The sequence below is a fragment of the Passer montanus genome, unplaced genomic scaffold, assembly GCF_014805655.1.
Source record: "Passer montanus isolate IOZ18808 unplaced genomic scaffold, ASM1480565v1 scaffold20, whole genome shotgun sequence".
In the NCBI taxonomy this organism is placed as follows: Eukaryota; Metazoa; Chordata; class Aves; order Passeriformes; family Passeridae; genus Passer; species Passer montanus.
In genome coordinates this window covers 9,922,257-9,938,187 of record NW_024366592.1, presented here as the reverse complement: position 1 = coordinate 9,938,187, position 15,931 = coordinate 9,922,257, and the positions used below count along the sequence as shown (strand labels likewise).

The 15,931-nt window shown below is 37.2% G+C and overlaps 1 protein-coding gene across 3 annotated transcripts in view; it reads right to left on the bottom strand.

Moving 5' to 3' along the window:
• FGD4 (FYVE, RhoGEF and PH domain containing 4) overlaps nucleotides 1–15,931 on the bottom strand; it is a 105,922-nt gene that overhangs the window by 8,175 nt on the left and 81,816 nt on the right. For all 3 annotated transcript variants that reach the window (XM_039707902.1, XM_039707903.1, XM_039707905.1), the window contains exons 5-15: nucleotides 15,662–15,751; nucleotides 13,486–13,631; nucleotides 9,992–10,148; nucleotides 8,784–8,922; nucleotides 7,802–7,860; nucleotides 7,043–7,189; nucleotides 5,624–5,796; nucleotides 3,308–3,338; nucleotides 3,041–3,136; nucleotides 2,512–2,637; nucleotides 274–414 (exon numbers count right to left, since the gene is read on the bottom strand). In XM_039707902.1, the coding sequence (XP_039563836.1) occupies nucleotides 274–414; nucleotides 2,512–2,637; nucleotides 3,041–3,136; nucleotides 3,308–3,338; nucleotides 5,624–5,796; nucleotides 7,043–7,189; nucleotides 7,802–7,860; nucleotides 8,784–8,922; nucleotides 9,992–10,148; nucleotides 13,486–13,631; nucleotides 15,662–15,751 (1,305 nt within the window). The remainder of the gene's footprint in view (nucleotides 1–273; nucleotides 415–2,511; nucleotides 2,638–3,040; nucleotides 3,137–3,307; nucleotides 3,339–5,623; nucleotides 5,797–7,042; nucleotides 7,190–7,801; nucleotides 7,861–8,783; nucleotides 8,923–9,991; nucleotides 10,149–13,485; nucleotides 13,632–15,661; nucleotides 15,752–15,931) is intronic.

Below are 15,931 nucleotides of genomic sequence, written 5' to 3'. Positions count from 1 at the left end.
TGATGTAACTGAAAGAAGCAAACAAGTTCTAAGGTTTATAATTCTTATAATTATATAATACATTGCCTTAAAAAAAGTAAAGTTGCAAGAAACAAAGCTATTTTGCGAAGGTGAGTGCTGGGAACCAAAATATAGGGAATTATATGAAACTGATCCACATGCTTTTTATTTCTCAAAAAGAAAATAAACTCTGCAGGAATGCTACAATTTTTCACCTACTGATGAATCAAATGGATTGCAGCTATACATATATAGTATTTTTGAATGACATACCTCCAAGATGCCCTTCTTCTTCTTTTCTTCACTGTCTGTACAACCAATTATAACGTGGTAGCAATCCTTGCAGACTTTGTTCAATTTATTGCCATCATATTCGAGATGTGCTTTGTAATCAGAACATTTCCAGCAAACCACCTTAGAAAAAAAACCCCAACATATAATATTTAAGTATTTCTAGAATTTTATTGAAATATAAATAAAAATTAGTATGGAGCTATTTTGTAGTGTATTTTTAATCATACAGAACAAGAAAGATGTCTTTATAATATGTCAGCAACAACTTATTTGAAAATAATGATTTTCCAAATTTGTGCCACTACTTCTTAACTAGAAGCACTTCTTGCTTTTTAGCTGGTGGAAATTTTGTACTTTGCATAAAATCACATTCAGCTTTTAATTATATCTGTAGTTTCAAGTTAGGTATAGAATCAGAATACAGTCCAAGCCATGCTGGCAGTTTCTTTATATGCTAATCTGAAAAGGTACATTTACCACCTGGTTTTCTCTGTAACCAGAATGAGGTTATGAGAATGAAAATACCTACAATTGATATGACCTTTTAATGATAAAAGTCTGATAAAATCAGAAACGGCTACTTTTTTAACTTGTTAAGAAATATTAGCATGTTTAAATGTATATATATACCTATACAGATAAAATGTACAATTTTAAAATCAAATCATAAATACACAGAATAAATAAGTCAATATCCAATTTTTCTTTTCAGCATATATCTAAGTGAAATGCAAGAGAGATATCAAAGTTGTTTCATTAGAAGTGTTCTTCCACAGAATTTTTCTTTCATGTGAAAAAAAGATGCCCTGAATAAAAAATACGAGTGAAGTTATTTCAAGAAAAAAAGGTATATACATGAACTTGAACCATTAACACAGCTGAACAAATCTTGATTGTGGACCAAGGCTTTGCAGTGCTAATCTAGTACAAAACCTTCAGCTTGTAGCTCTAGACTATCCTAGTTAAGTATTCTAAATTAGTCACTTCTGGAAAGCCATCATTGTTAGCCCAAATTAACTTCCATGAAAAAAGTATTTTGAAATTAAAGCACAAGGAGATGTGATAGAACTATAATAGAGGGAAGTAGTTAGGAGTCTAAACAAAAAGGGAAATAAAAAGGGAGGGTGTGCTTTTAACATTAGCAGAATTTTAAGACAAAAAGATCTGGGGGAAAAACCCTCTATGACAACTGTAAAACCAATAATTTAGAGCTTCTGAAAAAGTCTCTAGTGTCCTGCAAAGCACAAAAGCAGCGTTATGAATGCAGCAAGCCCTCATACCAATTAAAAACATCAGAAAGAAATCAGTCAAGACACCCTGTACCACAAATATTAAACCTGAGCATCTACTACCATCTGGTGGAGACAGGAAGAGCTGCTATGTGGCAAGAGAAGAAAGCACAGAATGTTTGCTGCTCTTTTATTACCTTCTGAAAACTCACAAGTCATACTGCCATTGCCTGATGGTTGCTTTCAAGCTGGATATGTTACTATAGCATCCCACAAGGAAAGCAGCAGCAATACTCTCTCCCCACCCTCACATTCCCTCCTTCCCTGATGCTTTGCACATGGTCACACTTACACACTGAACCCAGATGGGAGCAGCTACAAGTTAACCTAATGAGGTTTATAAAAACTTCAGGGTTTTACAGTGTTTTGGTGGGGTTAGCCAGTGCTGCCTGAAATAATGCTGGGTTATGCCATCTTAATATGGTTTTGAAACTATTCATATCAGTAGAGGTCTCTTTAAATTAACAATATACTGAAATAATGCTGGATTATGCCATCTTAATATGGTCTTGAAACTATTCATATTAGTAGAGGTCTCTCAAAATTAACAATATACTGTGTGCAGGACATTATACACAAGTGTACGTGCTTCTGATGACTGAAGCAGGCAGAGGGTCCTTGGTGGTGTGCAGAGCTGGTTCTTCCAGCTACAAGTGCAGCAGCAGACTCCACAGCACTGGAACAGGCTGCCCAGAGAAGCTGTGGACACCCCATCCCTGGCGGGGCTCCAAGCCAGGCTGGGTGTGACTCTGAGCAGCCTGCTCTGCTGGAAGGTCCCTGCCCACAGCAGTGGGGATGACGTTTAAAGTCCCTCCCAACCCAAGCCATTCCAAGATTCCGTGATGACAAGGAGCCATGAGAAGCCAAGCAGGTGCTTGGAGACACTGGCAGGCCTGCTGAGCAGCTGCAGGCAGGGGGTTGCACTCACGTGTCCACACGCCCGGCAGTGGTGCCTCCTCCTCGTCAGCGCATTGAAGGGCTCCTTGCATTTCATGCACATGGTGACCTCGTTGTCCCGGATCCACCTCGGCGCCCTCTTCCCAAGCTCAGCATTCTGAAGGAGGGCCAGGAGGAGGAGAAAAGAATTTTAAAAGCTAGTAAAAAAACTGCACAGTGCTTGAAATAGGGAAAATAGTTATTCTCGTCCTCTGGGAAGGAAATTACAAAATATAGCTCAAGATGCATTTTGAAATCTATAAAAGAAATAACAAAGAGCCCAGTCAAAAATCATGATGCATCACTGAAAGGGTGCTCTGTTACGTGTTTCAAGAAAGAAAGAGGCTCGTTTACAAGATTTGGCATTTTGAAGAAAAACAATTACCAACAAGATGACTGCTTTGTGATTACTCTGCTTTAAGAATGATGAGCTTGAAAACAAAGTTTCTGCCAAACTTTTTCCACATATTGAAGAACACAATTGGTATTAAGAAAGTTACAAAAGAATAAGAGCAGCTTACAGAGACTTCAACAGGCATGTCTTCATATTCTTTAGCAATAGCATTTCTGAAAGTTTCATTCCTCTGCTGAAAAGCCTCAATAGTACTCTGAAGTGCCTGAGGAAACAGAGGAGAAATTCTTCAGACATGGTAGAATTTAAAACAGACTCTGCATTCTGACCAGTTATTGATCAGCAGAGAGAAGGCAGAGACAGAAAACATGATATTACTTTTCTGATTGCTTCAGTGACAAAATGTTTAGAAAATAAAGAATGTACATTAATTTACCTTTATCCATTCTTCTTTATCCTGTTCGGAACTAAAAGAAATATTTGACACATTAGTTAGAGACTAGTTTAGGAAACATTATCCCACCATCAACAACTTCTTGCAAAAGTCACATAACTCTTCAGTAATTCTCAAGAATTTAAACAATACTAATTGTTAACTGTCCAACTTAAAAAAACCCAAACAAAGAAACAAACAACAAAAAAAACCCCACAAAAAACCAAAAAAAAAAAAAAAAAACCACCAAAAAAACCACACAAACCAAACCAGTTTGAACAACAAAAAAAAAACACCAAAAAAACCACACAAACCAAACCAGAAGACAAAAGTTAAAACATGAGAACTAACACTTCAGTGTATCTGGCTCTCCAATAGTTGCCTCCTCCTTGGATAATGTGCTGGGAAAAAACCCTGCTGTACAATGTAATACCAGTCATACAAAAATTAATTTTTCTATGGATTCCTCTGAAGGATGCAAAAGAGAACCTTTACAACATCTCAATTAAAACAGCTCCCCACCTGTTGTTTTGCAGTATTAGCAGAACTTTTAAGCTGGCAGAATCCTAAACTACTGTTTGCCCTTCCTACCTACCATCTGCACATGAGGAAGAAGAAACCTGTCCAAGCAGCCAAAATCATTCTTCCTGCTTACAGTAAAAACAAAAAGCTGAGCTATTAAGCATAGTACCTGACCAGCAGCCTTCCAAAGAAATAATCTACCAGCTGTTTAAAAAGAGGAATTGAAAATATACTCCAATAATAATTTGAAAAATAATTATAATCCTCCTACTAGAGAATATGCCAAGAGTAAATTAAAAATTACTACAGTGTTAATACAAGCTCATGAATTAAGGACATTAAGGCATAGGGTACATACACTACTCATACATTGATAAAGATTTTTCTGATATAATTTAATAAGAACTTTGTGACACTTATTCCTTCGCAGTTTTGTACAGACTTAATGTATTCTAATAATGATCACAAAGCAAAAGATAAAAATCTGTGCTTCCCTCACCTACAATAAACTAATGCAATAAACTTTCTCCTACAGGTAATGTAGGAAAGCAAACAAAATAAACTTACTTTGCTGTATCAAGCTTCTTCCAATTAAAACATGCTTCAGAAATAGTATAGCAAGATGCCACCTTTCACCATTGAAATAGGTGTATGGCATAACAATTTACAAAATATTTAGCAAGATATCACACAGTAATTTACAGCAGATATGACTTGATAGCCAAAAACCTGTCCCAAAAATCTCACAGATCTTAGTGGAAAGGGTTTTTTTGTGTCATTTTTCAAAGTATATATTTAATTTGAAATTGAATTAAAGTGTAGGTAAATACCTATATGCCATTATCTTTGCACATTCTCTATTGTAACTCTCACTATATATTCCAGGTTTTTCATAAAGGAAAGTAGCTTGCAAGTTCATTGGCTAGGCAGCTAAGGCTTGTCCCCAATACATGGTGCCAACACAGAATTATACCCACCATGGACACTTGCCTGCTTATTTAATCCTTTCCTCTCTGCAATGAAACCCTGACTGCTAAGAAACCCTGATCCTAATCCTAAGAATAGGATTTTTAGGCAGGCCCAAAAGGAGAGAAGGAGCATCTCACTTTATTTGAGTCTAGACAGGGGCAATTTAGCCTAGACAAAGCAAAAAGGTGAGGGGAAGGTAACTCAGCAAAAGGATTGGAAAGCAGAAAGAGTGCCAGTCAGAAGAGTGCACCTGGAGAAAAAGGACCCAAAAACTAAGAGGAGATCTTGCCTTCCAGGAGGAGGTTGATACTCAGGATTGGAAGAAAACAAGTAGATGGGAAATGGGCCTGAGGAACACAGGAAAGCAGATGCTCAACTACTGCTGCAGAAAACTCTGTTCTGTGGAGGTAAACCCTCTGGGAGGGAGAGCTTTGTTTGTTGGACCTGCCCTGATGTGAACAGACTCGTTGGTACCAAGGCAGCTCAGATCCCAGAGGCACCAGTGACTAACACACCCAGTGTCCTAAAACACTTTGGCCTGCCTTGGCACTGCTCTTGAATTCCCTGCCAGACCATTCACAGCTGTCTTGGGCATTTCTGCAAGGTTAGCCAATGTGCTATGCAATCTAGATGCATCTTCTGCTCAGAGAGATTCCTGGACTTACAATTCATGATTTTTTGGCAGCCTAGGCTATTTTCAAAACAGCAATATTAAGATGAAGCACCAATATTAAGATGAAATCCGCTGCCTCGTTCTTCAAATCTGTTAATCCACTTTTCTGTGTGTATATATTTGATCTCAAGGAACTGGCTAAAAAGACTGCTTACCTGGCCTGCAACTCCAGTGTCCTCTCTTTTCCAGACACTTGGAAAGTGTGTGGATATTCCTCATTGTGGGTTTCTATAATCTTCATGCCATCTATGCCAACTCTGGTTCGAACAGAGAACTTGGATCCTACCAGGCTGAATTTGGGGACGCAGTAGAGCAACATATTGTTAAACTGGGGGAAAAAATAAACATGTGGTTTTGCACTAAGAAAAACACAGACAAAACCATAGTTTATCCACTGAGAGCTGGACAATATCACAAAGCTAGACTTGGTGGGTGAGAAAGCAGGTTCTTTCCTGATCAGCCGACACATGAGAAAACCAAAGCTCTAATGCAAGACAACTTCTCTTTCTCATTTCTTTAGGAATAGGATTCAAGGACAGCTTCAGTCAATGTAAGAATAATTGTTCTGCATATGCAGCAGTCTTCATAGTATTTATTATCAAACTATACTCAGACCAGATAATCTATGTCAACGTAAAGCTTTTCTACCAAATCTGTTCTTATGCCCGAATTCTGCAAAACCTGCTGTAAACTGTAGAATAAGGACTTTTCCCTTCACTGTATACATTTATATTTATCCTGTACCAAAATAATTTTGTTTTGTACAAGTTGTAATTAATGTTATTTGAAGACATTATTTGTCTTTTCTCCAAGACAAAAGAACATTCCATAAAATTTTTATTCCCTGAAACCCTCCATATCACACAGGGAAAAAATGAACATGAACAGGACAAAGATATATTCCGTTATTAAAGTAGAACTTTAAATAATGTTTAAATGTCTAAAGCCGCAGCCTAGAAGCACAGTTATTAAATCAGATATAAAGTGTTTAATTTTTTCTCACTTTTTTCCCCTCTCATTTTTCTCAAAATTAATTATTAAAAAGAAAAACTCACTTCAGTTGAATCCTATTTCATAGAAATCCTGACTAGACTATTGCCTAGTCTGTATCACAGACACAGCACATTTGAGCTTGTCACCTCTCATATGAAGGGAGCATCATTTAAGTCAGCTGTCTGGCCCCAGCTGAAGTCTTTCTATTCTATGATTTCTCCTTTTGTTTAAAGCATAGACAAGGAGGAGCTGTGCCTCAACATCCTGTCACTACCCTTTATTAACCAGAAGAGGGACCAAGCCACAGACCCCTGAGCAAAAATGTGCCAGCAATTTTCAATGCATGGGAAGCAACAAACTCCACCAAACCTCTTCCAAGGGAGTAGCAAAGGACCATGGCTGTACTTTTCAAATTCCAGCTGAAAGGATGACCTGCCATGATGAAAAGCTCGCACAGAACCATGAGACAGACTTACTGGGACCTCAACACACAATCCATCAGGGCAAAGATCCTAAGCTTTTAGATTTCAGTTTAATAAGAATTTCCAAGTTCTCAGCAGCAGCAGCAGCACCATACTCACCAGGAAAAGGTAGCGCTCTTGGGCAGACGTGTTGCGAGCAGCCAGTTTAAGGATCTGTCCTTCTTTGATCAGCTCATTTGAAGGGTTTACGATGTCTTCCTCTTCTCCCAGCATCTCGTAGATCTCCAACAACTTCTTTAGATTCTCCTTTATGGTGAAAATACAGTTATAAAACTTACCAATTGAAAGATCTTTATGCAGTTTAAATTAAATGATGGGAGCTGGCATAAATGTGGAGACTGCTAAGCTTTGGAAAACATATTTATACCCAACATGAGTGGTCTGATTGATTAATTTAGTTGATAAAGCTATAAGTACTTTTAGAAATGTTATGTCCTTGGTAATTTTTAAAATGCAGTTGTTTATACAGTCTGCATTATTTCTTGCCCAAAACATCTCACATTTCAATTAAGATCCTATCATCCCAGCCCAATCAGGCAGAGAAACAGTATCTGCTCTTTACAAACATTGACCTGCACTCAAAGAAACAGATGAAATATGGTTAAGAGTTCAGTGCAGTGTCAGTGATTTGAGCCGGGAGAAGAACTAAGTATGTCCACTTGAGAGAATTTGTTGCAATGACAGATTTTGTCTATCATTTCCAGGAGCTATATAAATATATTAAGTAGGAACAATAATTTTGACCCAAGTAACCAATTCTTGCCATTTTAGGGAAGATTTGCAATTCACACTCCTAGCTTGACCAAATATTGAAACAAAATATATTGAAAAGTGATCAGGAAAACAAGGATCATTTACCATCTTTCTTATTGCACTGTTTGAGTGACTTGCTGCAGTGGATATAATTTCCAGGGACTCTAGACAGAAGAAAAAGAAAATAAGTAAAACCAAAAAGCTGTACTTTTACTTATTTATGTAGTACATGGGGCAGGGGGCAGGCACAGTGGTAATTCTACAAAAATGTTTGTAGTTTTTATGTAAATGACAAAGTACAATAAATTTCTTCAGTTAGCAATAAAAAGAAAAAAAGGTAAAGCGGAAGGCATAAAAAAGTCAGGTACCAAATAGAAACAATAATATGGAAAGAAGAAGAGAATTATTGCAGTTTACTGCAGCACTTCAGCACTTAGAATCACATTTTTCTGTGACAAGAACAGTCATGGTTCTCTCCCTCTTTTCTCAAAGTAGTTCAGAAAGTCAAATTATATTTTTTCAGTTGAAACAGCTCATTTTACAAGTGTTTACTGTAATGGTACTAAAAATTAAATAGTTAAAAGAATTATCTGGCAAGTGATTTTGAACACTCCATGCAAATACCCTGAACTGTTCTTGTGTAAATACAGAGAGGAAGAAATTAAAAGTGGACTGTGCTTTTTCCCTGCAGAAGCTTAAAAATACAATGAGCCTAACTTCACTTTTTTACAAATAGCAGTCAAACATTCCAAATGTGCATAAAGCAAACCAGAATGACAACAAAAATAAATTAAAAAGCAACCACAAGCCCTGATCATCTGCAAAGCAAACAAATCAAAACCTGTGTGCTATTCCAAAACCAAAGTAAAACTGTGCTTCAGGAGAATACTAAAGGCTTTATGGCTTTAACATTAACTTAAATTCAAACAGACTCTTTTTCAAGGAATGTTATGATTCCACTGAAGAAATGCTATCATTCTTTTAATGGGTAATTCTTCACTTGATCTTTCCTGAAAATATCTTTAATTTACAGTATCCTCTTACTAATATCTTATTATAGCTCCTTTAGAGGCCTGAAGATATTTACTTTCAGCATCTTTCCAGTCTAGGGAATCCTGAGGCAATTTCCTTAGGTAGTCCTTTAGAAGCATCTCGTAGCGTGGAATGCGTTGGACTGGTTCTAGCATGTGATGTTGCAATGTCAAATTTCCACACACTTTTTCCTTCTAAAAAATTGTAAACATATTTCAATGAAGCAGGCAGAAATGTCATTACAATACCATAAAATAAAAGCTATGGTTGATGAAACATAAACAATGTGTTTTGAGACATGCATGATAGATCTTCTGAAAGAATACAGAACTATTTTACCAAACCAGATAATCAGAAAATCTTCACAAAAAATAACTGTAAAAACATTCCAAGTATTTGACAGGCTTACCAAAAAAAATCTTTTAAACTCCAGTGTATTTCAAAATAGGCTTGTAATAACACACAAGAGAAATACTTCTAAATTAATAAGAACAGTTCATGTCCACACATATAAACAATCACTCTACCGAGCTACAAAGGTTTGTTTTACCTATCTGAGGAGGGAATGCTTTCTTTGAGTTTCAATTACAATGCCAATTCCCTCACCAGTGTCCCTCCCTCATATCTTCAGATGTATATTCATTTCCATAATCTTAGATGTAATTAGATTATAAAAACCAAAATTACATTAAAATCTACATTGTTTTCTTCCCTGGCTCACAACCAAAAGACCCCACAGAGCAGTAAAATTTAAGTAGGAATATTCCATTCTATTTCTAAGTGCTCAGACTGCAGCAGGACACACAGCTGCCAATTCCCAGAGACACCCCCAGGGAGCACCAGAGGGTGTGAAACGAGCCTTTGGCAAAGACTGGCATCCCTGGGCTCTTCAGCTGCCTGTGCTCAGTATTACTGTGAGAAAACACAATATTATTGGATGCAGTGCAGGGATCTAGGGTTGCACTGCCTTTTCACTTTATCCTAAAATGGTATTTATAACAAAATGCACTATTTTTATAATCTTCAGATGTTTCAGCCTTTACAATTTGCTCTTCTATTTTGCAGGAGAAAAATCTGGATTTTTGTGGGTGGGTTGTACACAAATGCAGGAAGGAGTAGGGAAAAATGCAGTGTGAAGTGGATAAAAACAACTACCTTAATTCTAAGGGATTTGTATTTAATTTCCTCTTTAATCCTTTTTTCATCCACAAACCTATGTGGTTTTATGTATTACTTGAGTATCTACATTATTCTCCCCATTACCTGAATGTCTTGAATAATGAATTTGAACTGAGGTGACCGCTCAGTCCACGTTTTCACCAGTTCCATTGCGTTGTCGAAATTCTTCACATACTCGCCGTACATCTTGAGGAAAGGAGCCAACTTCTGCAGAATATCTCCAATCCTAGGGGTGGTGGTCCTGCAAAGTAAGAGGTTGGAATCTCAGAGCAAAATGGAAAGAAGTCACGCAAGGTTACAAAAGGTTTCAAGTGTTTAACAGAGAATCCTTCTGTTTGGGATTGCCTCATATAGAGTTCCAACATAAGTGTTAAATCTGAATTCACATGGAAAGAGTGTTTGTATCCCCTTCTGATGATGCATAAGCAACACAGGTCATGTAGAGGACTAAAATACAAAAATCTAGAAAGAGTGTTTGTATCCCCTTTGATGATGTATAAGCACCATAGGTCACATAGAATAAGTAAAGCTAGAAATTGAAGACATGAAAGATTTTATTTACAAAACATGGCCTAATTTATTTTATCTGCACTTCCTTAAAATTATATTATCTTCTTTTGACCATAATTTAATCCTTAAAATATCTAACCTGTGGTTTGGTTTGAGGGCTAAACCCATTCTGTACAGCTTCCACTCTGTGCCTTGTACAAACACATGTATTAACATTTTGGTTTTAATTACTAATTGTCTAAGGAAACATATGAAGGAAAGATAATCCCTTGGATTCCAGTCTTTTGTGAGAACTTTCCCACATTTTTCCCAACTCCTGATGGCATCTTCAGATAAAACAGAATAGTAAAGTAGCAGATGGAGAGGTTGAGAGAAGCTGCAATCCCAGGGCACACAAAAAATGTAGAGCAGCACACAGGCACCTCCAAGAACTACAATGGGAAGCACAATTCATGTCTCATTTCAGGGACAGACTCAGAACCTCAGTATCTCAGTATGGATTTCTAAAAGCCTGAAATCAATGTTCTCATAGCGGTTTGAAGTGAAAAATTCTACAGCCCACTCCAACACATCGCTTCTCTGAGAGAAAAGCTGTGCAGAACAGAAAAGTTATACTTGAACAGTGAATATTGCAGGACTGTCAAAAACTGGTCCAGCTCCAGCTGCCTCTGCAGGGCACAGAGTTCCTGTGCAACACCTGGCAGAGGACTGGGCTGCTGCTGGGGCTGGCAGTGAGGGGACAAGACAGGGTGGGAAGTTGGTCTCTGAAGTCTTGCAGGGTTCTTATGTTATTCCCAAGTATCTGCTACTAGTCATCCCTGGGTCCAGAACACTCAGGGTATTGTATCTAATTATTTTGCTTCATAGTCTAGTGAAAGGTATCCCTGCCCATGGAAAGGGAATTGGAATTAGATGATCTTTAAGGTCTGTTCCAAGCCAAACCATTCAATGATTCTATGGTGTGGGATCACTGTTGTACTCTGTTACACACTTTTCATGAGAAATATATTGCAACAATGCTGGTTCTAGTGTTTTCAAGCCATATGTTGTAAGAGATATTCAGCTCCAGCTGTTGCTCAACTCATCCAAAATGCAGCTACCAGACAATTTCACTTTCACTTGGTAAGTTTAGATTCACACTGCCTTTTCTTCCAAAAAATAATCTGCTTTTGATCTGCTTTCCCAGTTACAAAATTACGTAGTTTTACTCTTAGTTTTCAATTTAAACCACAACTCAAGGAAAGGTCAGAAATTTTTATCCATTTTTTTTGCTGGAGAATAAAGAATAATAGAAGCATATAAAGCTATCCATAGAACATACTTAATTTCTTGTGTCTAATGAGAGGAACTTCTGAGAAGATTGTATCTGGAAGAAGCTATTATGCCAGACAATTTCAGAGACCAGTGATGGGGCGAGAAAATTACCCCAGATTTTACTTTGAGCAATGATCAAAAAAAGCTGTCTTCAACTGCACCCTTTTTTCTAACTCCTCCCAAAAGCACAGTGTTTCAAGGACATTTAAACAGGCTGTCTCAGGTGCAGCACAAAGGTTGTTTTCACACAATTTGGAAAAGATAATATCCTTGTGATGCAATTTATTAGCTCTGCAGCAAGAGTCAAAGCTTATCTGCAAAAGCACTTTTCAACCTTTGAAGCTATATAATTATACACACAATAGTAGTGAGCAGTTTAGCATTTTGCAAATGTGTAGAGTGAGGCAACCCATATTCTGTGCTCCATGAAGTGTCTAGAGCAGAATTTTAAGATTACACTGTGAATCTCATTTCAAATTACATAGCACTGACATAATGTGGTGTGAGCTGTTTTTTAAACATCTGAAATAACTCCACTTCTCATGAACATGCACTTTAGTGTAATCCAAGCATTTGTATGTCCTATCAGATTTTTTCAACTTCTGTTAAAAGAAAAGGGTAGTTTTTACTTAATCAAGTCATTCTGCAGGGAACTTCTTATATTTCACAATGCTTACATTTTATTACTTCCTTGCATTACAGACTACACAAAGGTACCATGTGTTTGTGCATGTTAAGTATTCTATTTTAAGGAATCATCATTTAAAGGGGAATCATCTTACAGAGTCAGAACATGTACAGCTGCTGTCTAAAGCACCACTGTATGGTCTAAGATTTTCATATACATCACAAGAAAGCTTTTTAACCCCTCATTTTTGGTGTGTTTTTTGACAATAAAGGAGCTATACAATAGCATAGCTGGAAATTAGGTATGGACAAACACTTGAATTCCTCATAATAAATTCCAGATAACACAGAATACAGGAGCCATACAAGTGCTGAGGTGAAATGACTGGATGAAACTGTATTTACAATTTATTTTTAAATGAAGTTATCCTTTTTCCCAAAGAAGGTAGGTAAGCAGCAATGGTTTGAGACCTTTTTTTTTCAATTACATAGTAGAGACCAAAAATATGTGGCTAGGTTTTGTTATGTCCAGAAACACACACACATCCCAAGGCAGGATAAAGATACTGCATCTGTACATGAGTATTACACAGTATATTTACACCTGTTCTATCCTTGCTGGCTCCAAATAGAGGTCAAGAAAAGCTGAGGGGGAAATGGCCCTGAAATACATCTGGCATGGATTTTAATTTCAAACAGAAAACTATAACATAGAAGAAGATTCTGTCCCACCTTTTTACAAAAGGCAATAGCAACAGAGGTTACTGTACTTCAGCATTATCATGAACCACAATATGTGTTATTTACTTCAACTTTGTACTCTGAACAATAAATTCAACAGGTAGCACATAACTTGAGTCTGAACCCCTAATTTAGCAAGATCATGAGTAATCTCACTGAAGCCAGTGAGATTACTCACGATCCATGTCCTTTATTTTGAGCAAATGATGCAAGTCCTCTACTGAGTCAGATCCTGAGGAAGAGTGGAAGAGCAGATGTTGTCTTACTCACAGTGGTTCCAGAGCCTGGACAGCTTAATTTGAAGATATTTTCCCTACCTCAACCCTGCAAGAGAGTTTCTACAGATACAGTTTTAGAAGTGTATTAACCAATGAATTCCCTCTTACCATTCTTGCATTCTTTTTTCAAGTTCTGGAAGTAAGAATTTACTGTGGAAGGCATTTATTGACGAAATGTTAGAAAATATTTTATTAATCACTTCAGTTGGGAATGAACCTCTATTGGCTTCCTCAAGGAGTCTGGAGTAGAATACCTGCAATACAGAAAAAGAGCCACAAACCTATCAGCCTATTATATTTAACCAATGGAAGACCACCTATCCACCCTTCCTGCTCCAGCTGAGGCAAGATTAATATTTCAATAATATAGATGGGTAGTGATGAACTCATTCATTGCCTTTCCCTCACTGGAAGTCAAAAGCTTCTCCTCCCATTACACCCCACTTTTGTTCTTGTAAGCCAGGAGAGACTGCAGGCAGGGCTGACACAAGGAGAGCCAAGCTGAAGCAGGGTCATTTGGGATCACTCCAGACATCCTGTCTGTTTTAGCAGCTAGATCATCTCAGCTTTCCCAGTCTTCCAGCAGTATTTTCCACTCTTCTGTTCTCTGCAATTAGCATGATGTCTGATCACCATTAGCCCCACCACTTTCCTTGAGTGCTAACTCCCCTTCTTCTTTTGAAATCAAAGTATTTGGCAGATTATGAGTGGTCCCCACGTATCATTTAAAGTACAGAAGGGACCCAGTTCTGAGTGGACTATAGTCTCTTTTAAAAATAAAGGTATTCTTTCTCCTTCAGTGGGCTCAACCTGACTAGGTGCAGCTACAAAATGTGCATCTGTTAATATGCACATCACAAAAAACCCCTTACTTTCGGAGAGCTACTGTCCCTCTGCCACCCTCTCCCATGCTTGAACAGATTGTATATCCCTAGAAGATATAGCATATACCTAGAAAAAGGTATATCCCTACCCAAAAGTCTGGGTAAGGACTTGCAAAAGAAGAAAAGTCTGAAGACAGGAACTTTGATCACCCCAACTGAGACAGCTGGAGTATCTTAAAAGGAAAAATGCCATGTACTGCCACATACACTCTAAAACATGCCCAGTTTGCTGCATTGCCAACAGAACAATTAGTTACTTTGAATACCATAAAGATTACACAACTTTTAAACCAAGTTCATAAATATAACAGTCCCTTCCTAGTCTTCTGCTTTCCTTTCATTAGCAGCAGTTGAGCAGCTGTGTTTGAAACTAATTCTTCAGAATTCTCTCTAGTTAATACTTGGAAAACAGACATAGCAGTAATGCACTTATAAAGTCATCAAGGAAAATAATTGTACATTACCCATCAGAAAAATCAATGAAGGAAGTAAAGGTCTTTTTCTATTTTTAAACTTCTCCAAATCACTTTTCTTTTCCTGAAATATTTTGGCTTTTAAAAGTTACCATACATCCATGACAATGTGGGTCTGCTGTGTAAATTCACTTTCATGAGCACAATTACTTAGATCCCAAGCAGCCTGAACAATTATTATATCAGTTGAGATTTTTACTTTTCAGCAACTGTTTGTACAAAACTTCTGCACTGGACCTGAGAAATTTAAACTACAGAGTCTGAGAAAAATATCCTGTGGTGAGGCAATGCAAAGCTAGAGGCATCCAAGTAAAGTGTATATGTGTTATGTGGGAAGTAAACAAGACTTAGGAAGGAAAACTCTCAAGTACACACTTTTACATTTAAGAAGTATTGTCTTGAAGAAGTATCTTCTCTTGTACGAAGCACGAGAGTCCAACCCTTTCCTTGCAGGAACAGTAATTTCTGTTTCTAAATATACAATGGGGAAATAGGGGATATTCTTTTTGGAAGGGGCAATTTCTAGGTTCTTTGGGACTAAAGAAAAATTCTGATTGGGTGGTTCAAATTAGAAAGATTTAGTAATCTTCTAACGAGTGGGTGATTGTAACATTCACTCCGAGTCATTGGAAGCCAAAACACTGTTATCCATCCTCCTTTTGTCTACCAGCATGATTGCTTATAGTGACATCCCCACACACAGAACATATTGCATTAATAGCCACAAAATTAGAATACTTATTAAAAAGATAGCACTTTAAAATGGAAGCAAAGACAAAACCATGAGGCAACTGAAAATGACTGACCGGAAAATCAGTAAATTGTGAAAAATATGCCACATCTCATGCAATTTATAGCCACACATATATATAGCCATTTGAGTGAATTCAAGGCAACACAATAAAAGCAAATTCAAGAAAAATGTACCCCATCTAGGAGGTCAAGTCGGCTAACGTAGGCCTTTTCTGTTTGCAGAAGTTCATTGGCAATTTTGTGACGTTTCTGCTCATCTGTCTCCTGGAGGAAAAGAAGAGAAACTCTTAGGATACTGAAGAAAACATAATTTAATAATAACAAAAAATTTTGAAAATACTTATGATTACCTTACAGTCCAAAAACTGAAATACAAGTTTAACATTTAGTAATAAAGACCAACTTTGAAAAATACATAATTTCCCACAGTTTAATCAACACATA